The sequence below is a fragment of the Temnothorax americanus genome, unplaced genomic scaffold (assembly GCF_048541705.1).
Source record: "Temnothorax americanus isolate GAGA-0224 unplaced genomic scaffold, ASM4854170v1 Scaffold112, whole genome shotgun sequence".
NCBI classification, from domain to species: domain Eukaryota; kingdom Metazoa; phylum Arthropoda; class Insecta; order Hymenoptera; family Formicidae; genus Temnothorax; species Temnothorax americanus.
The window spans coordinates 102,070-122,926 of NW_027509245.1; the positions used below are offsets into that span (position 1 = coordinate 102,070).

General features: G+C 46.7%; 2 protein-coding genes across 14 annotated transcripts in view; both read right to left on the minus strand.

Annotated features, from left to right (window-relative positions):
* Positions 1-20,857, minus strand: part of LOC143908712 (dorsal-ventral patterning tolloid-like protein 1) — a 297,226-nt gene that overhangs the window by 89,794 nt on the left and 186,575 nt on the right. For all 13 annotated transcript variants that reach the window (XR_013260224.1, XR_013260223.1, XR_013260222.1 and 10 more), the window contains one exon: positions 20,035-20,217. Coding sequence is in view for 6 of the 13 variants with exons in the window: in XM_077426472.1 (XP_077282598.1) it covers positions 20,035-20,217 (183 nt within the window). In the remaining 7 variants the exon portion in view is untranslated. The remainder of the gene's footprint in view (positions 1-20,034; positions 20,218-20,857) is intronic.
* On the minus strand, positions 8,241-9,994 carry LOC143908701 (uncharacterized). Its single transcript, XM_077426460.1, has one exon. The coding sequence runs from the start codon at positions 9,366-9,368 to the stop codon at positions 8,631-8,633; it is 738 nt and encodes a 245-aa protein (XP_077282586.1). The 5' UTR covers positions 9,369-9,994; the 3' UTR covers positions 8,241-8,630.

A 20,857-nucleotide genomic window follows, 5' to 3' on the forward strand; every position in this document is an offset into this window, starting at 1 on the left:
TGACCACGCGATCTTATAATCCGACAAACGGTTCCACGAGAACAATATTGCCAAAATCAAAGAAATACTTCTGAGCAACTGCTATCCTCCACATTTGATTGACAAATTTATTAGAGTGAGATTGAAACTTCTCAGTCACCGAGTTAACACATCTAACACAAACAACATTATACGGCAAATACCGGAAAATTTTATAAAGGTTTCCTACATTAAGGGTCTCAGCGAGAGACTTTTGCGTATCTTTAATGATAGCGGTCTTCATGTCCTTTATACAGTTCCTAAGTCCCTCGATTGCGTCATAAGGAGAAGGAAAGATAGACTCCATTGTTTCAAGCAGACTAACTTAATTTATAAAATTGACTGCGGAAATTGCGATGCCACGTACATTGGCCAAACCAAATGACATCTCGAAACACGCAATTAAAGAGCATAAAACGGATATCAAGAAGCATGTCAGCAACCACTCGGTTGTCAGTAAGCATCGTACCTCCTTTGATCACGAATTCGAATGGCATAAAACAGAGATATTACAAAGCAAAAAACAAATTAGAAAACGCGAGATTGCAGAAATGTTTTTCAAAAAACAAAATAACAACACAATCAATCTACAGAAAGACACGGATAATTTGACCGGGGCATATGATATAATAATAAAGAATATTTAACGTCGATCGTGATCAATGTGCCTTTGTCACCCGTGGACTGCTGACATACTTTTCCCACATTTACCATCATTTTTACATATGACGCGCAAACTTGTAAGTTTATATTTTATACTTTTCTTTCTATATTATATTCATCATTTAGTAAGTTTTATTATTTTGTAACTTTTATCACTTTTTAAACTTGTCAATTTATATTTTATATTTTTTTTTATATTTTTTTATTATTTTAGTTCTGGACTTTTTATATTATATACTTTTTTTAATATTTTTTTATTAAGTTCTTGACTTTTGGATTGTTGGTACAATGCCAGGACTGAATTGTTTGCAAGCAATGTAATTCGAACACTTGATAAGGACCGAAAGTGACGGTCGAAACATCGTGAGATTAAGGAATTTTTATATTGCCAGTCAGTATCAATTATAAATAACCTGATATCTCAAAATTTGTAAAAGTTAAAGCTACCACAAAAAAAATTCAAAATTAAAAAAAAAATAAACCCTTTTACCGATAATCGCCAAATTCAATATCAACTTTCCTTTAATAATACACTACACTTAAAAAAAAATGACCCCGATATCTCAAAATCTGCGGAAATTAGCAACCACGGACATTTTTCAAAAAATTCAAAATTTTATAAAAAATGAGCCTCTTTACCGATCATCGCCAAATACAATACCAATTTTCCTTTAATGATACTCTACATTAAAAAAAAATTGGCCCCGATATCTCAAAATTTATGGAAGTTAGAAAAACCACTGACATCAAATCCGTACACACACACACACACGCGCGCGCGCGCACACACGCACGCACGCACGCACGCACGCACGCACGCACGCACGCACGCACGCACGCACGCACGCACGCACGCACGCACGCACGCACGCACGCACGCACGCACGCACGCACGCACGCACGCACGCACGCACGCACGCACGCACGCACGCACGCACGCACAAACTCAAAAAACAATTTTTTCTTTAGTTTGTTTCTACCCCTATTTCATATATGATTCTTTTAAATTTGGCTGATTAGACCCAACTTTATACGCAATCAAAGGTTCATATGCAAAGTTTACGCAAACAAAGCTTCCTCTATGAAGAAGCAATAAAAATTTAATAAAAATAGGTGCAAATAATTTTTTACATATTTAAGAAGGACTTTTACAAAGAATGAATAATAAATAATTTGTCTACATAGTTATAAAGAAATTTTAAAAATAAAACAGCATATTGCCACATTTCAACGGTAATAATGAGAACGCCTAAAGGGGCGCTATTCGGACACACAAGGTGAAGATTTTATTTAATAAATTAAATCAAAGTTAAGAAACGATTAAAAATCAAATTTAAAGAAACAAATCTAAAGAAAACTTTTTCTCTGTGTATGTGTGTGTCGCAGCTTCTTTGCGAAATCAGCCTTTTTGCAATAAGGCTAGCCTCTTTGCAAAACGGTGGCTTTTTTGCGAAAGATAGATCGTTTCTCAATGAAGCTCATTTTTAATTTCAAGTTTTTAGAAATAGGTTAGCCTTATAGCAAAAAAACTGATTTCGTAAAAAGACTGTGACATATGCACTAGTAAGTTACAACCTTTTTTAAAAAAAGGTAAAAAAAGGCGCCAAGTACACGTATAGTAGTGTATATGTTGTTACCTAAAAAAAAAAGAAAGTGGTAGTATTATACCTCGAAAAAACCTAAGTAACAAGTGGTAGATCTTTATATCTCGAAAAATCTCGAAAAAATCTAAGCAGTAGTATCTTTATTTCCGAAAAATTATAACCCAAGTGATACACGTCACAAAATTATGTTACCTTATCAAAAAGAAGAGTCGCGCTTCAAGTGATCTATTACAATTACAAAAAAGAAATGATATCTTTTTAAATTAGAGCGCCAATTACAGAGAGAACATGTATATTGCCTCAAAAAATAATTGTTGCACTACATTGAAAAATCTTTACATTGTGTCAATTAGAAAAGAAGGTATAATAACAATTTTATAAGATTAAAAAATTTTATTTAAATTTAACAAGGGAATACAAGATATTTAAATACAAAGTTATTTACATGTGTATTTTTTAATGGCCACAAAGAATTACAGAGGTAACAGTACAAAATAAAAATATTTTATTAAAATACATAAATTTTTCTTGTAAAAAAACTTGGCGCTGCTAGACCTTTTAAATAAATAAGGACAACAATAAATAAAAATAATTCAGAGAAGAATACAATGGGAGTAATATTAAATAATTATCAGCGTGGATGTGGGAGTGAGTGATATGGGTGTGCGTGACTACGCGGACGGCGGATAATGCGGCTTATAATTAAGTATAGAATAAGTTTATTTATTTATTTAAAATTTCGAGGTCTAGCAGCGCCAAGTTTTTTTACAAGAAAAATTTATGTATTTTAATAAAATATTTTTATTTTGTACTGTTACCACTGTAATTCTTTGTGGCCATTAAAAAATACACATGTAAATAACTTTGTATTTAAATATCTTGTATTCCCTTGTTAAATTTAAATAAAATTTTTTAATCTTATAAAATTGTTATTATACATTCTTTTCTAATTGACACAATGTAAAGATTTTTCAATGTAGTGCAACAATTATTTTTTGAAGCAATTGTGACGTGACAAAAGTCGCGTCCCTTACCCCAGATGGGAGCTCGGCCGAGGGAGGCGTCAGGGATGGTGCCTCCGCCCGAGGCGGGCGGAGAGCGAGCCTTTAGGTTAGGATTAAGACCTTTTGCGAGCGTTACAGGTCGAGGGAGTGCGGAGCAGATGGCCAGGGTCACGACGAGTGTAACGGCTTATGCCGCGTCGAGGGACTTACGGCTGGACAACCAGGAGCTTCCGAGGGCGTACGATCGGCGGGCGGGTCACGCTGGGGCCTACAGCCGGCAGATCAGATGACCTGTCAAGGCGTCACGGATGGCACGAGAGCACTGCAGCCCGGATACGGGGGACGCCCCGACGAAGGTCCCCGTTAAGGAACGGGGCCACCACCGCTGAGTACCGCTCCCGGTCGACGAGCCATGGCCCGTCCAGCCTGGCCGTCGAGGAACCGGACGATGAGACGCGGCCTGGACAGCCGGTCTCAAATAGGCGGACTTCAAAACTACCGCCGGCGGATGGGCGCAGTGACGAGGGGCGCTCGCGAAGGGCGCGACGATCGCCTAGAGGGATCGCTGGCAGGCCAGGGCGCAGCACCGATCAGGCTAGGGAAACCGGCGCGCGCGGGCGCGCGCGGGCCCTGCGTGGTCCCGCCGGATCAAGGAAACGCCACTGTCGAGCGAGCCGCCATCCCGGCAACATCCAGCCCTAAGAGCGAGTGACGAGCCGCCGGATCGAGACGAAATTGTAAGGCCACTGCTCAGCCTTCCTCGAAGTAAGATCGCGAGAATACCTAGGCCCTCCCGGGAGTCGCGTTGTGCCGCGGTAAAGTATGAAATCGGCTGTAATTAAAGAATATCGAGTGCCATACCGCGGGAGGGCCCGGGCGACGGAGTGATCGCGAGTGCCCGCCTCGGGGATGAAACGTACGGCCGCCGACAGTCAGCGTACATGTAATTTCGTTGTGATATCGTTTCGTGTACTTCGTTGCGTATGATTTCGTTGTGAGTAATTTCGTTCGCGTAATTTCGTTGCGGGTGATTTCGTCGCGTGGAATTTCCTGAACGCCGTTGGCTTAACCGTGCCGTAGTTTTGAGAAGTGGCTCTCGCGCGTGAGAGAGCCTCGTAGTTATCGTTGCCGGTTAAGTTCACGCCATTTGTAAGTAGCTATACGTGCGTTTCATCGGGATTAAGGGCCCACGGTTGTGTCGAGTTAACGGGTGGGGCCATTCGTGCGTTTCGAGGGGAGAGAAGATCCCCAGCGTTGTCGCGGTAGACCGTAGGGAAATTGCGTAATTGTTTAAGGAGATTGCGTTGGTTATTTGTTAGCATCTCGCGTTTGACCGTCCGGGTGGAATTCGCTGCAACTTATGTCGGGGAATACTTTTGTGCGAATTCAATCGGGATTGCCGTGCAGCTCAGCGACGGAATGAGTATCGCGCTCGTGGGGTGACGCGTGGCGTGTACTCGAATTCTGCTTGTTCGCCGTGGAACTCGCTATCGTCCACTTGTTATCTGCCTTAACCGAAATATAATTTAATGTTTTATGTATTTGAGTGTGATGATTGCGCTACGCTCCCTCTCCTATTCCATCCGCGGTTGATCAAAGAAGCCCACGCTTGAGAAATACTGCGATCTCGTGAATCGTGGTGCGAGGAATCGCACCTGGCGCCCAACATAACATCTCTAAAATACTCAGTCGAGCTACCATCGGGGTTTCGGAGAGCAGTATCGCGAATATTGGTAGAGATTATAGTGAAGAAAGCGACGGCGCGCTCCTCCACGGCCGGCGAGACCGTGAGGACATCGTCGTCGTCGTTATAAAATTTTGGCGCCCAACGTGGGGCCTCTCGCCCGAAAATTACCAATTAACGAAAATCGGGAGAGAGAGCGTGCGCATGAGAATTTGTTTTGTGCAATCATTATATTTATGTGTTCCCCTATGATTTATGTGATTCTCTTGTGTTAGTTATATGTTCGATCGGATTTTCGAATTATTATTTCGTGGCCCTGGAATTTTGGTGCCATGAATGCGGTGTGTAGTGCCGAGTGAAGGCCGCTTCGCTCGACTTTGTTTTGGTTCGCGCACGGCCGGTATTCGGGAACTTGAGTTTTTCAGTCGAATTCCTGCCTGTTTACGATTTCGGGGACTGTGTTGATTCGATTTCGGTTAAGTTTCGCGAAAGTAAATACCGTTCGATAATATTGCGACTGGCCTACCTCTTCGTCCAAATAATAAGCTTGGAGAATAATAACGTACTTGGTAATTCCGCGTATTGGGAAAAGGAAAAAGGCCTTGCTGGTGTCTTCGGTTTCGCGTTCGGTGGACGTCATAAGGGGAGGCGAATAGGACTCCTATGCGGGAGGACGACTTGCTGGAATCGCCTTTTCGGTGGATCAACCGCCTAACGAAAGAACAAGCGGTGCGACATTTAGAAGACCGGGGGTTGGACACGGCCGGAATTTTGCCAACTTTACGCGCGCGTTTAGCTAGATTTGAGGAAAAGTCGATTCGGAAAAAAATGAACGACCAACCGACTCCACCCCCACCCCCGCCGGCCATCGAAATACAATCCGCTAGTCCTCAGGGGGACCAGGGGGCGACCCCGAGGGACAAGGCGACGGGAAGGGAGGACCCCTTCGTGAGTCTGGGGGCGTACAATTTTCCGCCTGACCCCCACAAAACATGTGGGGAAACTTATCAGCGGGCACCCCCGCCGCGAATAGAGTACCCGCCGCGCCACGATAGAGGAAATACGCGCGGATCCGCGGCCGAGGCTTATAATATAATGAGAAAGTGGAACCTCCACTTCTCCGGACAACGCGGTAGCGACGCGGAAGCATTTTTGTTACGGATTAAGGAGGCCCGCTCCATTATTCACGTAGATGACGCCGAACTGTTTAAGTGCTTGCCCCTATTCCTTTCGGGTACCGCGCTATATTGGGTAAGATTGGAAAGCGAAAATTGGCGAGATTGGCGGGATTTCGAACACGCGTGGCGAAGTCGATTTGGCGACTCAGACTATTTAACGACCCTTCGGGAAGAGATACAGCGACGAACGCAGGGAGAACACGAGCCGGCGGTCGAATATTTGACCTGCTTACGGTCTTTGTTCACGCGAATGAGCCCTCCGTGGTCCCTCCCGGAGCAGCTCACATTAGCCCACCGGAACTTATTGCCGCGGCTACAGTTCGCGATTCGACGGTGGGAGTTTAGCGATTTTCACACGTTGGAGGATTTGGCTACGCGGACGGAACGAACCCTCCTCGCGGACAAAATGTATAGACCCCCCTTGTTACCGGAACAGTCACTTTTTCCGGACTTAGCGTACCACGCGCCGAAGGGGAAACCGCGATCCCCGAATACCGTTGCCGCGGGGGAGGCCGTGGCTCAGGGAGACCCAAGTAGAGGGGAGGCCTGGAGCGCCGCAGCGTCCACCGACGCCACCATACCGAGATCGGTTCCCGATGATTCCAACTTAAAATGTTGGAACTGCGATCAGACGGGCCATCGGGCGAGGACCTGCAGGGCGGCTCGACGGCAACATTGCTACCGGTGCGGGAACCCGGGGTTTACGACGCGGACATGCCCTAGGTGTTCGGGAAACGCGAAAGGGGGTCAGTAGGACGGGTCCCTACGCCCCCAATTATCGAGAACGAGGCCCGGACCGCGAATACCCCGGAAGAAAAACTCTCGTACGTGACGCTTGATCCCGACGAATTCCCCCCGCTGAAGTATATTACAATCCGGATAGGCGGCCGGCCCCTGTTAGCGTTGGTGGACTCGGGCTCGAACATGACGCTCCTCGGTCGCGAGGGGATGCAAATAGTAAAAAGTTTAGGCGTCCCAACCACGCGAGAGGGGGGCGCAACCATCCGAATGGCAAACGGACAAATAGCCCCGATTCAAAAAGAAGCCTCGCTTTCTATCCATCTAAAGGACCGGAGTCGGAAGATCTCGGTAGGCATATTGCCGGATTTGGCCGTGCCGTGTATCGTGGGGATGGACTTCTTGACAAAGTTCGGTATCGCGCTAGACTTCGGAAAAGGGGAGTGGCATTTTGCGGATAGGCATCGTGTCCGCTACCAGTTTCAATTGAAAGAAACGGACCCCCGCGTTTGTGGGCTCGCGGAGCTAACTAAAGATCAGGAAAAACATCTGAAAAATTTTTTACGGAAAATAGTAGCACCATCGGGAGACCCCGGTCTGACCAATCTAACCGAACATAAAATAGAAGTAGGAGATCATCCGCCGCTAAAGCAACGCTGCTATTTAGTCTCGCCAAAGGTGCAAGAAGCAATCCGCGCAGAGGTAGATAAAATGTTAGCAGCCGGAATAATTGAGCCGTCAGCAAGTCAATGGTCGAACCCAATCGTGATGGTGAAGAAATCGAATGGCAAGTACCGGTTTTGCCTGGATTTCCGCGGAGTTAATAAGATATCTAAAAAGGACGCGTACCCGATACCACCAATGGACGGGATACTCAATAAGTTACGTTCGGCAAAATATATTTCTACAATCGACCTTAGCCAGGCTTACTTTCAGATTCCGTTGAATAAAGATAGCCGAGAGATTACCGCGTTTAGCGTCCCGGGAAAAGGCTTATATCATTTCGTCCGAATGCCATACGGATTAACGGGTGCCCCCGCGACGTTCCAGCGACTATTAGATAGTTTAATAGGCCCGGAAATGGAGCCTTTCGTTTTCGCGTACCTAGACGATATAATTATCGCGACGGAAACTTTTGAGGAACACCTCGAATGGCTAAAACGAGTGCTAGATAAAATTAAAGCTGCGGGATTAACGATTAATATGGATAAATGCGAGTTCTGTAGATCTCAGGTTAAGTATTTAGGCTTCGTGGTGGAGGCGGGAGGCGTATCGGTGGACCCAGAAAAGACGCGCCCCGTGCTGGAGTACCCGGCGCCTCGAACACTGAGACAATTGCGTAGATTTCTCAGGATGTCATCGTGGTATCGGAAGTTTATACCGGAGTTCGCGACGCTAAGTGAGCCCTTGACCCGCCTTTTGAAGAAAGGCAGGCGCTGGGAGTGGGGGGATGAACAAGTTCATGCATTTAATAGCATTAGGAGTAGCTTAATGGCGGCCCCCGTCCTGGCATGCCCAGATTTTAAAGAACCTTTCGTGTTACAAACCGATGCGAGCTCGGTTGGTTTGGGGGCGGTCTTGACTCAGAACCTAGAGGGGGAAGAACGCGTAATAGCCTATGCCAGTCGCGTGTTGTCGGACCCGGAAAAGCGGTACTCGGTGACTGAACAAGAGTGCCTGGCCGTGGTGTGGGCCATTCAGAAGTTTAGGCCGTATTTAGAGGGTTACAAGTTCACCGTAGTTACGGATCATAGTAGCTTGCGGTGGCTCCACAACTTGAATCATCTTTGTCACTCGCATATTCAACCGAAAGCTCCAGTCCATCTACCACTTCTGTGTCCACAGTACGTTTTTTGCCGGTATGTCGTTTCCCCATCTCATCCTTCTCGCTGTTTTCCTTTTCATCTATCGTTTCGTCGATTTCTTCTCCAACTACCTTATTGCCTTCCATTTTCATTTTCTTGTTTTCAAGAGTGGACATTACATGTGTATTTGTAGCAGGCTTTTGGGCTGGACTGTCCTCATTTTCAATAATTTCCTTCTTAACATTTATGTCTCCAGGACTATCGTTCAGAGCAATGTTATTCTCATCTAAAGGGCTTTCATTCCCATTATCTCGTTTCAATTTGTCACCCCGTATCTCTTTATTCTCCCCGTCTGTATCTGATTCGGACTGATTCAGGGATGTCGGTTGTACCGTTTGCTCATTTTCTGGACACAATGTATATTTTTCTTTCTTTACATTACATTCGTCCATATTGTTTTTGTCTGAAATAATTTCAGCGTTGTCATCTTTTATCATTCTTGATTGTTCGCCGAAGGAACTTATTTGTTGTTTTTTAGCAGGTAACTCTGCATCGTCTTCAGAATTTTCTACTCGTAGCCTTTTCCTCGGTAGTACACCGTCTGTAGAATCTGACGACAGTTGTAATTTGTCCATGTCTCCTTCCTCAGTTTCACTGTGATCGGATCCTACCATTTTATAATAGTGATCTTTCAACGACGCCAATTATATCGAGGATGTGCTGAATTTCAACGACGCGCGACGTAACGATTTTCCTGCGCGTTGAATTACGTTAACTGAAAAATTGTTTCTCGCCTCTCACTCTCGTCGCTCATCGAGAATCAACAATCTTGCAAAGAAAATTTGTCGCGTTGCGGATAAATAATGATTCAAACCATCGATGTTCCTATATAAATCACGCGCAACACTTTCGTTGTCGCAAAATATCAATATTCTAAATTATACGTATTGCCACTTTACGACAAATATTCACATAATCATCATAATTTACGGTCGCGTAAATACGTTTGCGCGGCAAAATCTACACGTTAACTCGACACAACCGTGGGCCATTAATCCCGATGAAACGCACGTATAGCTACTTACAAATGGCATGAACTTAACCGGCAACGATAACTACGAGGCTCTCTCACGCGCGAGAGCCACTTCTCAAAACTACGGCACGGTTAAGCCAACGGCGTTCATGAAATTCCACGCGACGAAATCACCCGCAACGAAATTACGCGAACGAAATTACTCACAACGAAATCATACGCAACGAAGTACACGAAACGATATCACAACGAGATTACATGTACGCTGACTGTCGGCGGCCGTACGTTTTCATCCCTGAGGCGGGCACTCGCGATCACTTCGTCGCACGGGCCCTCCCGCGGTATGGCACTCGATATTCTTTAATTACAGCCGATTTCATACTTTACCGCGGCACAACGCGACTCCCGGGAGGGCCTAGGTATTCTCGCGATCTTACTTCGAGGAAGGCTGAGCAGTGGCCTTACAATTTCGTCTCTCTCCGGCGGCTCGTCACTCGCTCTTAGGGCTGGATGTTGCCGGGATGGCGGCTCGCCCGACAGTGGCGTTTCCTCGATCCGGCGGGACCACGCAGGGCCCGCGCGCGCCCGCGCGCGACGGTTTCCCTAGCCTGATCGGTGCTGCGCCCTGGCCTGCCAGCGATCCCTCTAGGCGATCGTCGCGCCCTTCGCGAGCGCCCCTCGTCACTGCGCCCATCCGCCGGCGGTAGCTTTGAAGTCCGCCTATTTGAGACCGGCTGTCCAGGCCGCGTCTCATCGTCCGGTTCCTCGACGGCCAGGCTGGACGGGCCATGGCTCGTCGACCGGGAGCGGTACTCAGCGGTGGTGGCCCCGTTCCTTAACGGGGACCTTCGTCGGGGCGTCCCCCGTATCCGGGCTGCAGTGCGCTCGTGCCATCCGTGACGCCTTGACAGGTCATCTGATCTGCCGGCTGTGGGCCCCAGCGTGACCCGCCCGCCGATCGCACGCCCTCGGAAGCTCCTGGTTGTCCAGCCGTAAGTCCCTCGACGCGGCATAAGCCGTTACACTCGTCGTGACCCTGGCCATCTGCTCCGCACTCCCTTGACCTGTAACGCTCGCAAAAGGTCTTAATCCTAACCTAAAGGCTCGCTCTCCGCCCGCCTCGGGCGGAGGCACCATCCCTGACGCCTCCCTCGGCCGAGCTCCCATCTGGGGTAAGGGACGCGACTTTTGTCACGTCACAACTCGACAGGATCCCCGTATTTAGAGGGTTACAAGTTCACCGTAGTTACGGATCATAGTAGCTTGCGGTGGCTCCACAACTTGAAAAATCCCACGGGTCGTTTGGCCCGATGGGCGTTAGAATTATTAGAGTATGATTACACAGTGGAGTACCGCAAGGGAGCCCTACACCACGTGCCCGATGCCTTGTCGCGAATGTACGAAAGCGCGGAAGGTGGAAGAGTAAACGCCGCCATCGAGATCGAGGAGTGTGAGGGTACAAGTGACGAGTGGTATCGCAGGCGGTATAGGGAGGTAGCGACTGACCCGAAGCGGTTTGCTCACTGGAAAATAGTTGATCGGCAGCTATACTTTTTGCGACCGCGACCGGTGATTTCGGACATAGTTGAGGATTTGGACCGGTGGAAGCTGGTATTGCCGAGAGAATTGCGCGCCGAGGCCCTTCGCGAATTCCACGACGCGCCGCAGGCCGGTCATTTGGGAGTCGAAAAGACATATCAGCGTCTCGCCGTGTCGTACTATTGGCCAAATATGTTTCGCGAGGTCACTCGGTACATTCGGACGTGCGACACATGTCAGAGGACGAAGGTCGAGCAAGCTAGTCCCGCGGGGTGGATGGGCCGCCGCGTTATAGAAGGGCCGTGGACTTCGATCGCCGCGGACATAGTGGGGCCCTTGCCTCGCAGCAAGGCCGGCTACCAGTACCTTCTGGTGATCCAAGATTTATTCACAAGGTGGATCGAGTTGAAGCCTTTGCGAGCGGCTACCGGCCCGAAAATTAAAGAGGCGTTGGAGGATCTTATCGTGTCGCGGTGGGGTACGCCGAAGATCCTCCTCACGGATAATGGAACTGAGTTCGTGAATCGCGTGATGAAGGGTTTCGCTGAGGAGCATGGCATCACACACGCCACGGTGCCGCCGTACCACCCGCAGGCCAATCCCGTGGAGAGGGTCAATAGGACCCTGAAAACAATGATCGTATCGTTTATTGAGAGGGATCATCGGGAGTGGGATAAATACCTTCCACAGTTTCGTTTTGCTTATAATACGGCGGCGCATTCGTCGTTGGGAGCGTCACCGGCGTTCGTGAATTTGGGACGTGAGCTGGTGCCGCCGAACTTGTTGCGTGACCAGGGGGAGGACGTGACTCAGGTGGAGCCGCGGGACCCGGCGGAGTGGTCCCAGCGGATGATCGAATTAAGGGCCGTTCGAGAATGGGTGGCGGAGAATATGGACCAGGCGAACCAGAGGCAGGCCGCGCATTATAATCTGCGTAGGCGACCGCGAAGATTCCAAGTCGGGGACTTAGTATTAAGGCGGCAGCACGTGCTGTCGTCAGCCGCACAGAATATCGCGGGAAAACTGGCGCCGAAATTCCAGGGACCCTTACGAGTGAAACGGGTGATCTCTCCGGTGGTGTACGAGTTGACACAGCTGGACGGGTCAACCGTAGGGAAAGTGCATGTTAAGGATGTGAAACCGTACTACCCCCCTAACACCGAACCTACGTGTGGTAATTGAGCGTGTGCATGTCGAACCCTTCCGCCTCCTTCCTGTTTCCTGAGAAGGAAATTTGCGTGGAGGTTGGAACGGGGCGAGATGAACGGGGTGGGACGTAGTTGAGGAAATTTGGAGGGGAACAAAGTCGGGAAACAATGGTGCGGTGAATTGGTCGGTTAAATTTGGGGAAAGATTGGGAAGTAATTCGGAGATTTTCGTTTCGGGTGATTATCGTGTACTATTGAGTAACGTTGGAAGGGAAGACGCATTGACTGATCGGGGTCGGACGGGGCAAAGCCGTCACCGACGGAGTGAGGTCTCATGAGGGAAATGAATGGGGTATATCAGAAGGCTTGAGCGGTGGTCTCCGGCGGACCGGGGCGGACGTCCCCCTCGGCACTCGTCTGGGAGCGGGGAGTTGTGACGTGACAAAAGTCGCGTCCCTTACCCCAGATGGGAGCTCGGCCGAGGGAGGCGTCAGGGATGGTGCCTCCGCCCGAGGCGGGCGGAGAGCGAGCCTTTAGGTTAGGATTAAGACCTTTTGCGAGCGTTACAGGTCGAGGGAGTGCGGAACAGATGGCCAGGGTCACGACGAGTGTAACGGCTTATGCCGCGTCGAGGGACTTACGGCTGGACAACCAGGAGCTTCCGAGGGCGTACGATCGGCGGGCGGGTCACGCTGGGGCCTACAGCCGGCAGATCAGATGACCTGTCAAGGCGTCACGGATGGCACGAGAGCACTGCAGCCCGGATACGGGGGACGCCCCGACGAAGGTCCCCGTTAAGGAACGGGGCCACCACCGCTGAGTACCGCTCCCGGTCGACGAGCCATGGCCCGTCCAGCCTGGCCGTCGAGGAACCGGACGATGAGACGCGGCCTGGACAGCCGGTCTCAAATAGGCGGACTTCAAAACTACCGCCGGCGGATGGGCGCAGTGACGAGGGGCGCTCGCGAAGGGCGCGACGATCGCCTAGAGGGATCGCTGGCAGGCCAGGGCGCAGCACCGATCAGGCTAGGGAAACCGGCGCGCGCGGGCGCGCGCGGGCCCTGCGTGGTCCCGCCGGATCAAGGAAACGCCACTGTCGAGCGAGCCGCCATCCCGGCAACATCCAGCCCTAAGAGCGAGTGACGAGCCGCCGGAGCGAGACGAAATTGTAAGGCCACTGCTCAGCCTTCCTCGAAGTAAGATCGCGAGAATACCTAGGCCCTCCCGGGAGTCGCGTTGTGCCGCGGTAAAGTATGAAATCGGCTGTAATTAAAGAATATCGAGTGCCATACCGCGGGAGGGCCCGGGCGACGGAGTGATCGCGAGTGCCCGCCTCGGGGATGAAACGTACGGCCGCCGACAGTCAGCGTACATGTAATTTCGTTGTGATATCGTTTCGTGTACTTCGTTGCGTATGATTTCGTTGTGTGTAATTTCGTTCGCGTAATTTCGTTGCGGGTGATTTCGTCGCGTGGAATTTCCTGAACGCCGTTGGCTTAACCGTGCCGTAGTTTTGAGAAGTGGCTCTCGCGCGTGAGAGAGCCTCGTAGTTATCGTTGCCGGTTAAGTTCACGCCATTTGTAAGTAGCTATACGTGCGTTTCATCGGGATTAAGGGCCCACGGTTGTGTCGAGTTAACGGGTGGGGCCATTCGTGCGTTTCGAGGGGAGAGAAGATCCCCAGCGTTGTCGCGGTAGACCGTAGGGAAATTGCGTAATTGTTTAAGGAGATTGCGTTGGTTATTTGTTAGCATCTCGCGTTTGACCGTCCGGGTGGAATTCGCTGCAACTTATGTCGGGGAATACTTTTGTGCGAATTCAATCGGGATTGCCGTGCAGCTCAGCGACGGAATGAGTATCGCGCTCGTGGGGTGACGCGTGGCGTGTACTCGAATTCTGCTTGTTCGCCGTGGAACTCGCTATCGTCCACTTGTTATCTGCCTTAACCGAAATATAATTTAATGTTTTATGTATTTGAGTGTGATGATTGCGCTACGCTCCCTCTCCTATTCCATCCGCGGTTGATCAAAGAAGCCCACGCCTGAGAAATACTGCGATCTCGTGAATCGTGGTGCGAGGAATCGCACCTGGCGCCCAACATAACATCTCTAAAATACTCAGTCGAGCTACCATCGGGGTTTCGGAGAGCAGTATCGCGAATATTGGTAGAGATTATAGTGAAGAAAGCGACGGCGCGCTCCTCCACGGCCGGCGAGACCGTGAGGACATCGTCGTCGTCGTTATACAATATACATGTTCTCTCTGTAATTGGCGCTCTAATTTAAAGAGATATCATTTTTTTTTTGTAATTGTAATAGATCACTTGAAGCGCGACTCTTCTTTTTGATAAGGTAACATAATTTTGTGACGTGTATCACTTGGGTTATAATTTTTCGGAAATAAAGATACTACTGCTTAGATTTTTTCGAGATTTTTCGAGATATAAAGATCTACCACTTGTTACTTAGGTTTTTTCGAGGTATAATACTACCACTTTCTTTTTTTTGTAGGTAACAACATATACACTACTATACGTGTACTTGGCGCCTTTTTTTACCTTTTTTTAAAAAAGGTAATTTTATGCGGATATCACGCCTTTTTGTAGTATATTACGCATTGTATAAACAGTATGTACAGGATAAAGCTATTTAGAGGTATAATACTACCACTTTGTTTTTTTCGAGGTAACAACATTACAGGGTAACAACGTAATACAAATACACTATTATGCGTGTACTTGGCGCTCATTTTTTTTAAAAAGGTAATTTTGTACGGATATCACGCCTTTTTGTAGTGTCACGCATCTTAATCTTATAAACAATATACCTTATAATCTCATAAACCGTATATAATACAAGGTATGAAGCTAAAAGTGTTACGGACTATTATTTCTAAAGAAAACAACAATTTAATATTTTGCTTAATTTTTTTAAAATAATAATCTGTAACCCTTTTAGTTGTACACCTTGTATATATTTTTCAATTTCAACATAAAACATAATCGCAATAAAGCATGATTAATGTTAATAAGTCGTTAACTGTAAAATTCTTTATTTATTTTTATTTGCGTGTCTTACTGAATGTTGTTCGCAACTGTATATGTACCGATATCTTCAGGTATCGATATTTTTGATAATTATTTTTACGTTAGACATAATTTTAATTCATCCAATTTTTATTATGTTTAAACATAATTTTTGTCCAATTTTTATTATGTCTAGACATAATTTTAATTCAGCGATTTTTATTATGTCATGACATAATTTTAATTCTGCCGCTAGGAAAATTTTAAGTCGATTTTTATGAATCAAGCTTGAATTCAATGTTTAGGTGTCCCAGGTTGCCGATGACGAGGTCCACATAGCGCGCTCTATAGTTTTCGGTGTCCAGGTGTATTAATACCTTGAATTCGATGGCCACGTGTTCCAAGTTGCCGATGACGAGGTCCACATTGTGCGCTTCATAGTTTTCGGTGTCTACATGTATTAATACCTCGAATTCGATATCTACAAGTCCTACATTGTGTGCGTTCAACCGATATTTTGCTAGTCTAGCAATCGTGAGCAGTCGCTCGTTTTCGCTCGTTTTCTCTCTTTTGACCTACTGGATTAAAAAGAGAGGAAACGAGCAAAAACGAGCGACTGCTCACAATTGCTAGGCTAGCGGAGTATCGGCTGAACGCACCCATTCAGATTTAAAGTTATTAATACACCTAGGCATTAAAAACTATGAAGCGCACTATGTGGACCTCGTCATCAGCAACCTGGGACACATGGACATCGAATCCAAGGCATTAATACACGTGGACACCGAAAACTACGGAGCGCACTGTGTGGACCTTGTCATCGGCAACCTGGGACACGTAGACATCGAATTCAACGTATTATTACACCTGGACACCGAAAACTATGAAGCGCACTATGTGGACCTCGTCATCAGCAACCTGGGACACATGGACATCGAATCCAAGGCATTAATACACGTGGACACCGAAAACTACGGATCGCACTGTGTGGACCTTGTCATCGGCAACCTGGGACACGTAGACATCGAATTCAACGTATTATTACACCTGGACACCGAAAACTATGAAGCGTACTATCTGGACCTCGTCATCGGCAACCTGGGATACGTGAACATCGAATTCAAGGTATTAATACACGTAGACACCGAAAACTACGGAGCGCACTGTGTGGACCTCGTCATCGGCAACCTGGGACACGTAGATATCGCATTCAACGTATTATTACACCTGGACACCGAAAACTATGAAGCGTACTATCTGGACCTCGTCATCGGCAACCTGGGATACGTGAACATCGAATTCAAGGTATTAATACACGTAGACACCGAAAACTACGGAGCGCACTGTGTGGACCTCGTCATCGGCAACCTGGGACACGTAGATATCGCATTCAACGTATTATTACACCTGGACACCGAAAACTACGAAGCGCACTATGTGGACTTCGTCATCGGCAACCTGGGACACGTGGACATCGAATTTAAGGTATTAATATACGTAGACACCGAAAACTACGGAGCGCACTATGTGGACCTCGTCATCGGCAACCTGTGACACCTAGACATCGAATTCAACGTACGATTACACCTGGACACCGAAAACTATGAAGCGCACTATCTGAATCCCGTCATCGGCAACCTGGGACACGTGAACATCGAATTCAAGGTATTAATACACGTAGACACCTAAAACTACGGAGCGCACTATGTGGACCTTGTCATCGGCAACCTGGGACACCTAGACATCGAATTCAACGTACGATTACACCTGGACACCGAAAACTATGAAGCGCACTATCTAGATCCCGTCATCGGCAACCTGGGACACGTAGACATCGAATTCAACGTATTATTACACCTGGACACCGAAAACTATAAAGCGCACTATCTGGATCTCGTCATCGGCAACCTGGGATACATAGACATCAAATTCAAGCTTGATTCATAAGAATCGGCTTAAAAATTCCCTAGCGGCACTTTCTGCCAAGCGTAGAAAACCTTCTTTTCTGTTGATTCAATATTCATTATATATATACCTAATTTACTTAAATAGAAATCTTCCTCCTGACCGATAAGGGCGATAAGTTTATCGACCTAATTTCGAAATACGCGCGCGATATCGGAACTGGCGATACCTGCGCCGCCAGTGTCGAAAAAGTGAAAGTGACGTTCTCTGTTTGTTACATGTATGTTATAAAGAGCGGTCGACGTAGACGACGTATCTTAATAAAAAATTTTCACATTTGGACTTTGCGTCGCAATATCTCTGCTCGTAAGGCACGTAGCGGAATATTATGAGAGAAACCCCCCCCTAATTGGACCCCAAGCTATCGATCAAGCCTACTTAGAACTTGATCCGTTCACTCGTTATCGAGATCTCAACATCTCGGGTACTCGCAACCCGTCGCGTCGCGTAAAAGAGTCACGGTCGGTCTCGCTCCGCGTGTACTTGGCGCGAGACACTACCGTGTCTCTTGATATTATATATTTTCAATTATTTTTAAAATATTTTTGCAATATAGAGTCCTGATATTTCGGCGAAATATTGCAATTGCAATATCTTTGTAATGTCTCTGCAATATTGCATTGCAATATACAATATTGTAACGTTACTGCAAGCATCTGTGCTGTATGATGTAGTACGTGCTTCCACAGCCGGCCGTAGTTGATTCGGAAATCGGGTACTTTGTAGGGCGTGGTGTCAGTCGCGTGCCACATGCGTGTATACCAGGCACATTTTGTCTTGGCGACGCAGAGGATCTCCGGTTGTCGGGACAGCGCGTCGGCCACCTTGTTAAGCGTTCTCTTTTGATATTTGACCTCGAAGTCGTATTGCTGTAATTCAAGAGACCATCGACCTAACCTACCGGACGGGGATTCTAATTTCTGAAGTTATTTCAACAATTGGTGATCCGTGATTACCGTAAATCGGTACCTTTCAAGGTATCCGCGCATTCGTCTGATTCCCCATATGACTGCCAGACATTCCAATTCGGTTGCGCTATAATTCCGCTCGGCGTTATTTGGCGTTTGGCTTGCGTACGCGATCCCGCGCTCACCCTCGGGAAAATATTGTGTTAGCACGGCCCCCAGGCCTGTGGTGCTGGCGTCCGTCTGCAGATCTCGTTGCTTGGTGTGTCTTGGTTACTGTTTCTCGGGTCAGAACGGTCCCTGTTCGGGCGCCATATAACGACCTGCCGTTTTAAGAATAATCGAACCCGGACTAGCTCGCCGGAACAGGCGTTCGATTGGAAGGCCCAGAGGCAGTAACCAGATTTTAATTCATACAAAGTTTATTAAGTAATCAAAGTAATACAGCGGATGGTTTAATAACGCAGATTTAATCCAACGGTCAGGCGCCGTGGCGCTTGCTATAACGTATTATGGTGGCGCGGACTTTATACAGATTTACGCGGGCGTGGTCGCTGAAATTACAAATGTGAGTTACGCGGCTTTCTTACGACCAGGGTTTAACGCTGGAATTACACGAATGGAACGCAATATTTACAAGCAATCTATACGGACGCACACGGAGAAACAAAACGCGAAATTTACAAGCAATCTATACCGACGCATACTGAGAAACGGAACGCGAAATTTATAAGCGATCTAGACGGTACACAAAAAATTAGAGACGCGGACTATGTACAATGATTACACGTGGTGAAATCGATACGCGGATTTCCCGGGCGAAAACGCGAGTCGCAGGCGGGAAAATCCGGTGGAATAGAACGGCCGGTCGGTTCTGACAATTCTCAGTGCTTCGGCCACAAGATTGCTTGTCTGAGTTCCTGCACACCAGGGGTGCACAGGAACAAAGAGAACACAAAAAAGCTAAGATCAAATTGCCTTGACCTCGCTGTTTCGCTGTTGCAATCGAAAATTAGTAGTGTGACGGAGTTCGAGCAGCGCCCAAGACCACTTCGAACGAGGCCCGGATCACTGGACTCCGCTTTCTTTGCCGCTCTAAAAGTCGGAAGGTTGCTTCTTTCGGCGGATTAGCGGATCGGAGAGCGGGTAGCCGATCTTCGTGCGAGCCGCGCGCCGGGCGGAGCAGTAAGGAATCACGGCTTTCGGCTGCGCTCTCGCAATCGGCGAAGATCGGCTCCCGTCGGCGCTTGTCGGAGCTCCGAGGGGATATCGGTGCCGCAAGCCGCTAATTGCTTGCGCACTGTGCGCGGCGCACACGATCTTATAAACAATTAAAAATGTGGCGCACCGCGCCTTGTCTTCGCCCGACAGATGGTCGGTCGGGCGGCATCCGGCTGGTGATGGCCGGGAGTTCGATGCATTTGCGGGGTGCATCGTTACAATGACTTATGACTCAACTGTACAATTTTCGATAATTTTTATATTTTCTCGTAAGCGGAAAACTGTAAATTTAAAATTAAAAATAGAATAAAAAACCTATTATAAGTATACCAGGAATGAAAAAATTGAGCTTATACATAACTCACAAGAATTCGTTCAAAAACAAAATGAGGTTCCATATTACCATTCTTTCTTCTATAGTATAATTAATTAAGAATTATATATATATATATATATATATATATATATATACATATAACTAATTCGTAATAAATCCATATATTACCTAATTGATGACCTTCTACAGAGAAGAGCTCAAAGTTTAAAAGTATCCGTTGATTCGGCCGAACCCTTATGAACCAGTTGCAAGTTTTGGTAGTTAAATTTCTTGCCGGACCATCATATTTGTTCGGGAAATTTGGACTGGTTATTATACCGTAATTTAAACTACTAATATTTGATCCACAGTCTGTAGCATAATGATTCAAAAGAATTAATATCACAAGCAACAAATATATAATTTCCAAAAATTAAAATTCTAATCTTCTAAATCGTAGAAGAAAAGAAGTCATTTTTAAGTTTAATTTAAATAATGTAAACAAAATTTTAGTAAAACTGTTTTACCAAATTTTGGTTAACTGTTTTTTCTTTTTTTTTTTTTAGTAAAACTGCATATTAGTGGTCTGCATATTTAGTGATCTCACCGATTTCAATGACCTTAACATATGTTGTAAAAAATGATCTGACTAACTTGTAAAAAATTTTAGCTATCACTTATTTTTATTAAACCTGTTTTCAATTTATATAAATAAAATTAGGTTTGAGTTAAGGGGTTCCTATAACGAAGGCCGAACTTCCTAGATGTCAATAATGTCAACACTTTTAATCCTGTTTTCTCTATATCTGTCCTTGTTTAACTATAGTAATCAGTCCTTGTTCGATCGCTGCACCATCTCTCGCTACACGCAATATTGCTTATCCTATCAACCTGCATGTGCTTTTGCACAAAATAATAGCAAAAGCTTAAACTTTTTTGTTACATTTTTAATTTTAGTTTTTCATGTACCGTATTTTTTGTTCACATTATACGAATGGCGCGTGTATTTTAC

Bases quoted from the DNA above. Each gene is read 5' to 3' on its own strand.
- LOC143908701 (XM_077426460.1), bottom strand. From the start codon at position 9,368: ATGGTAGGATCCGATCACAGTGAAACTGAGGAAGGAGACATGGACAAA.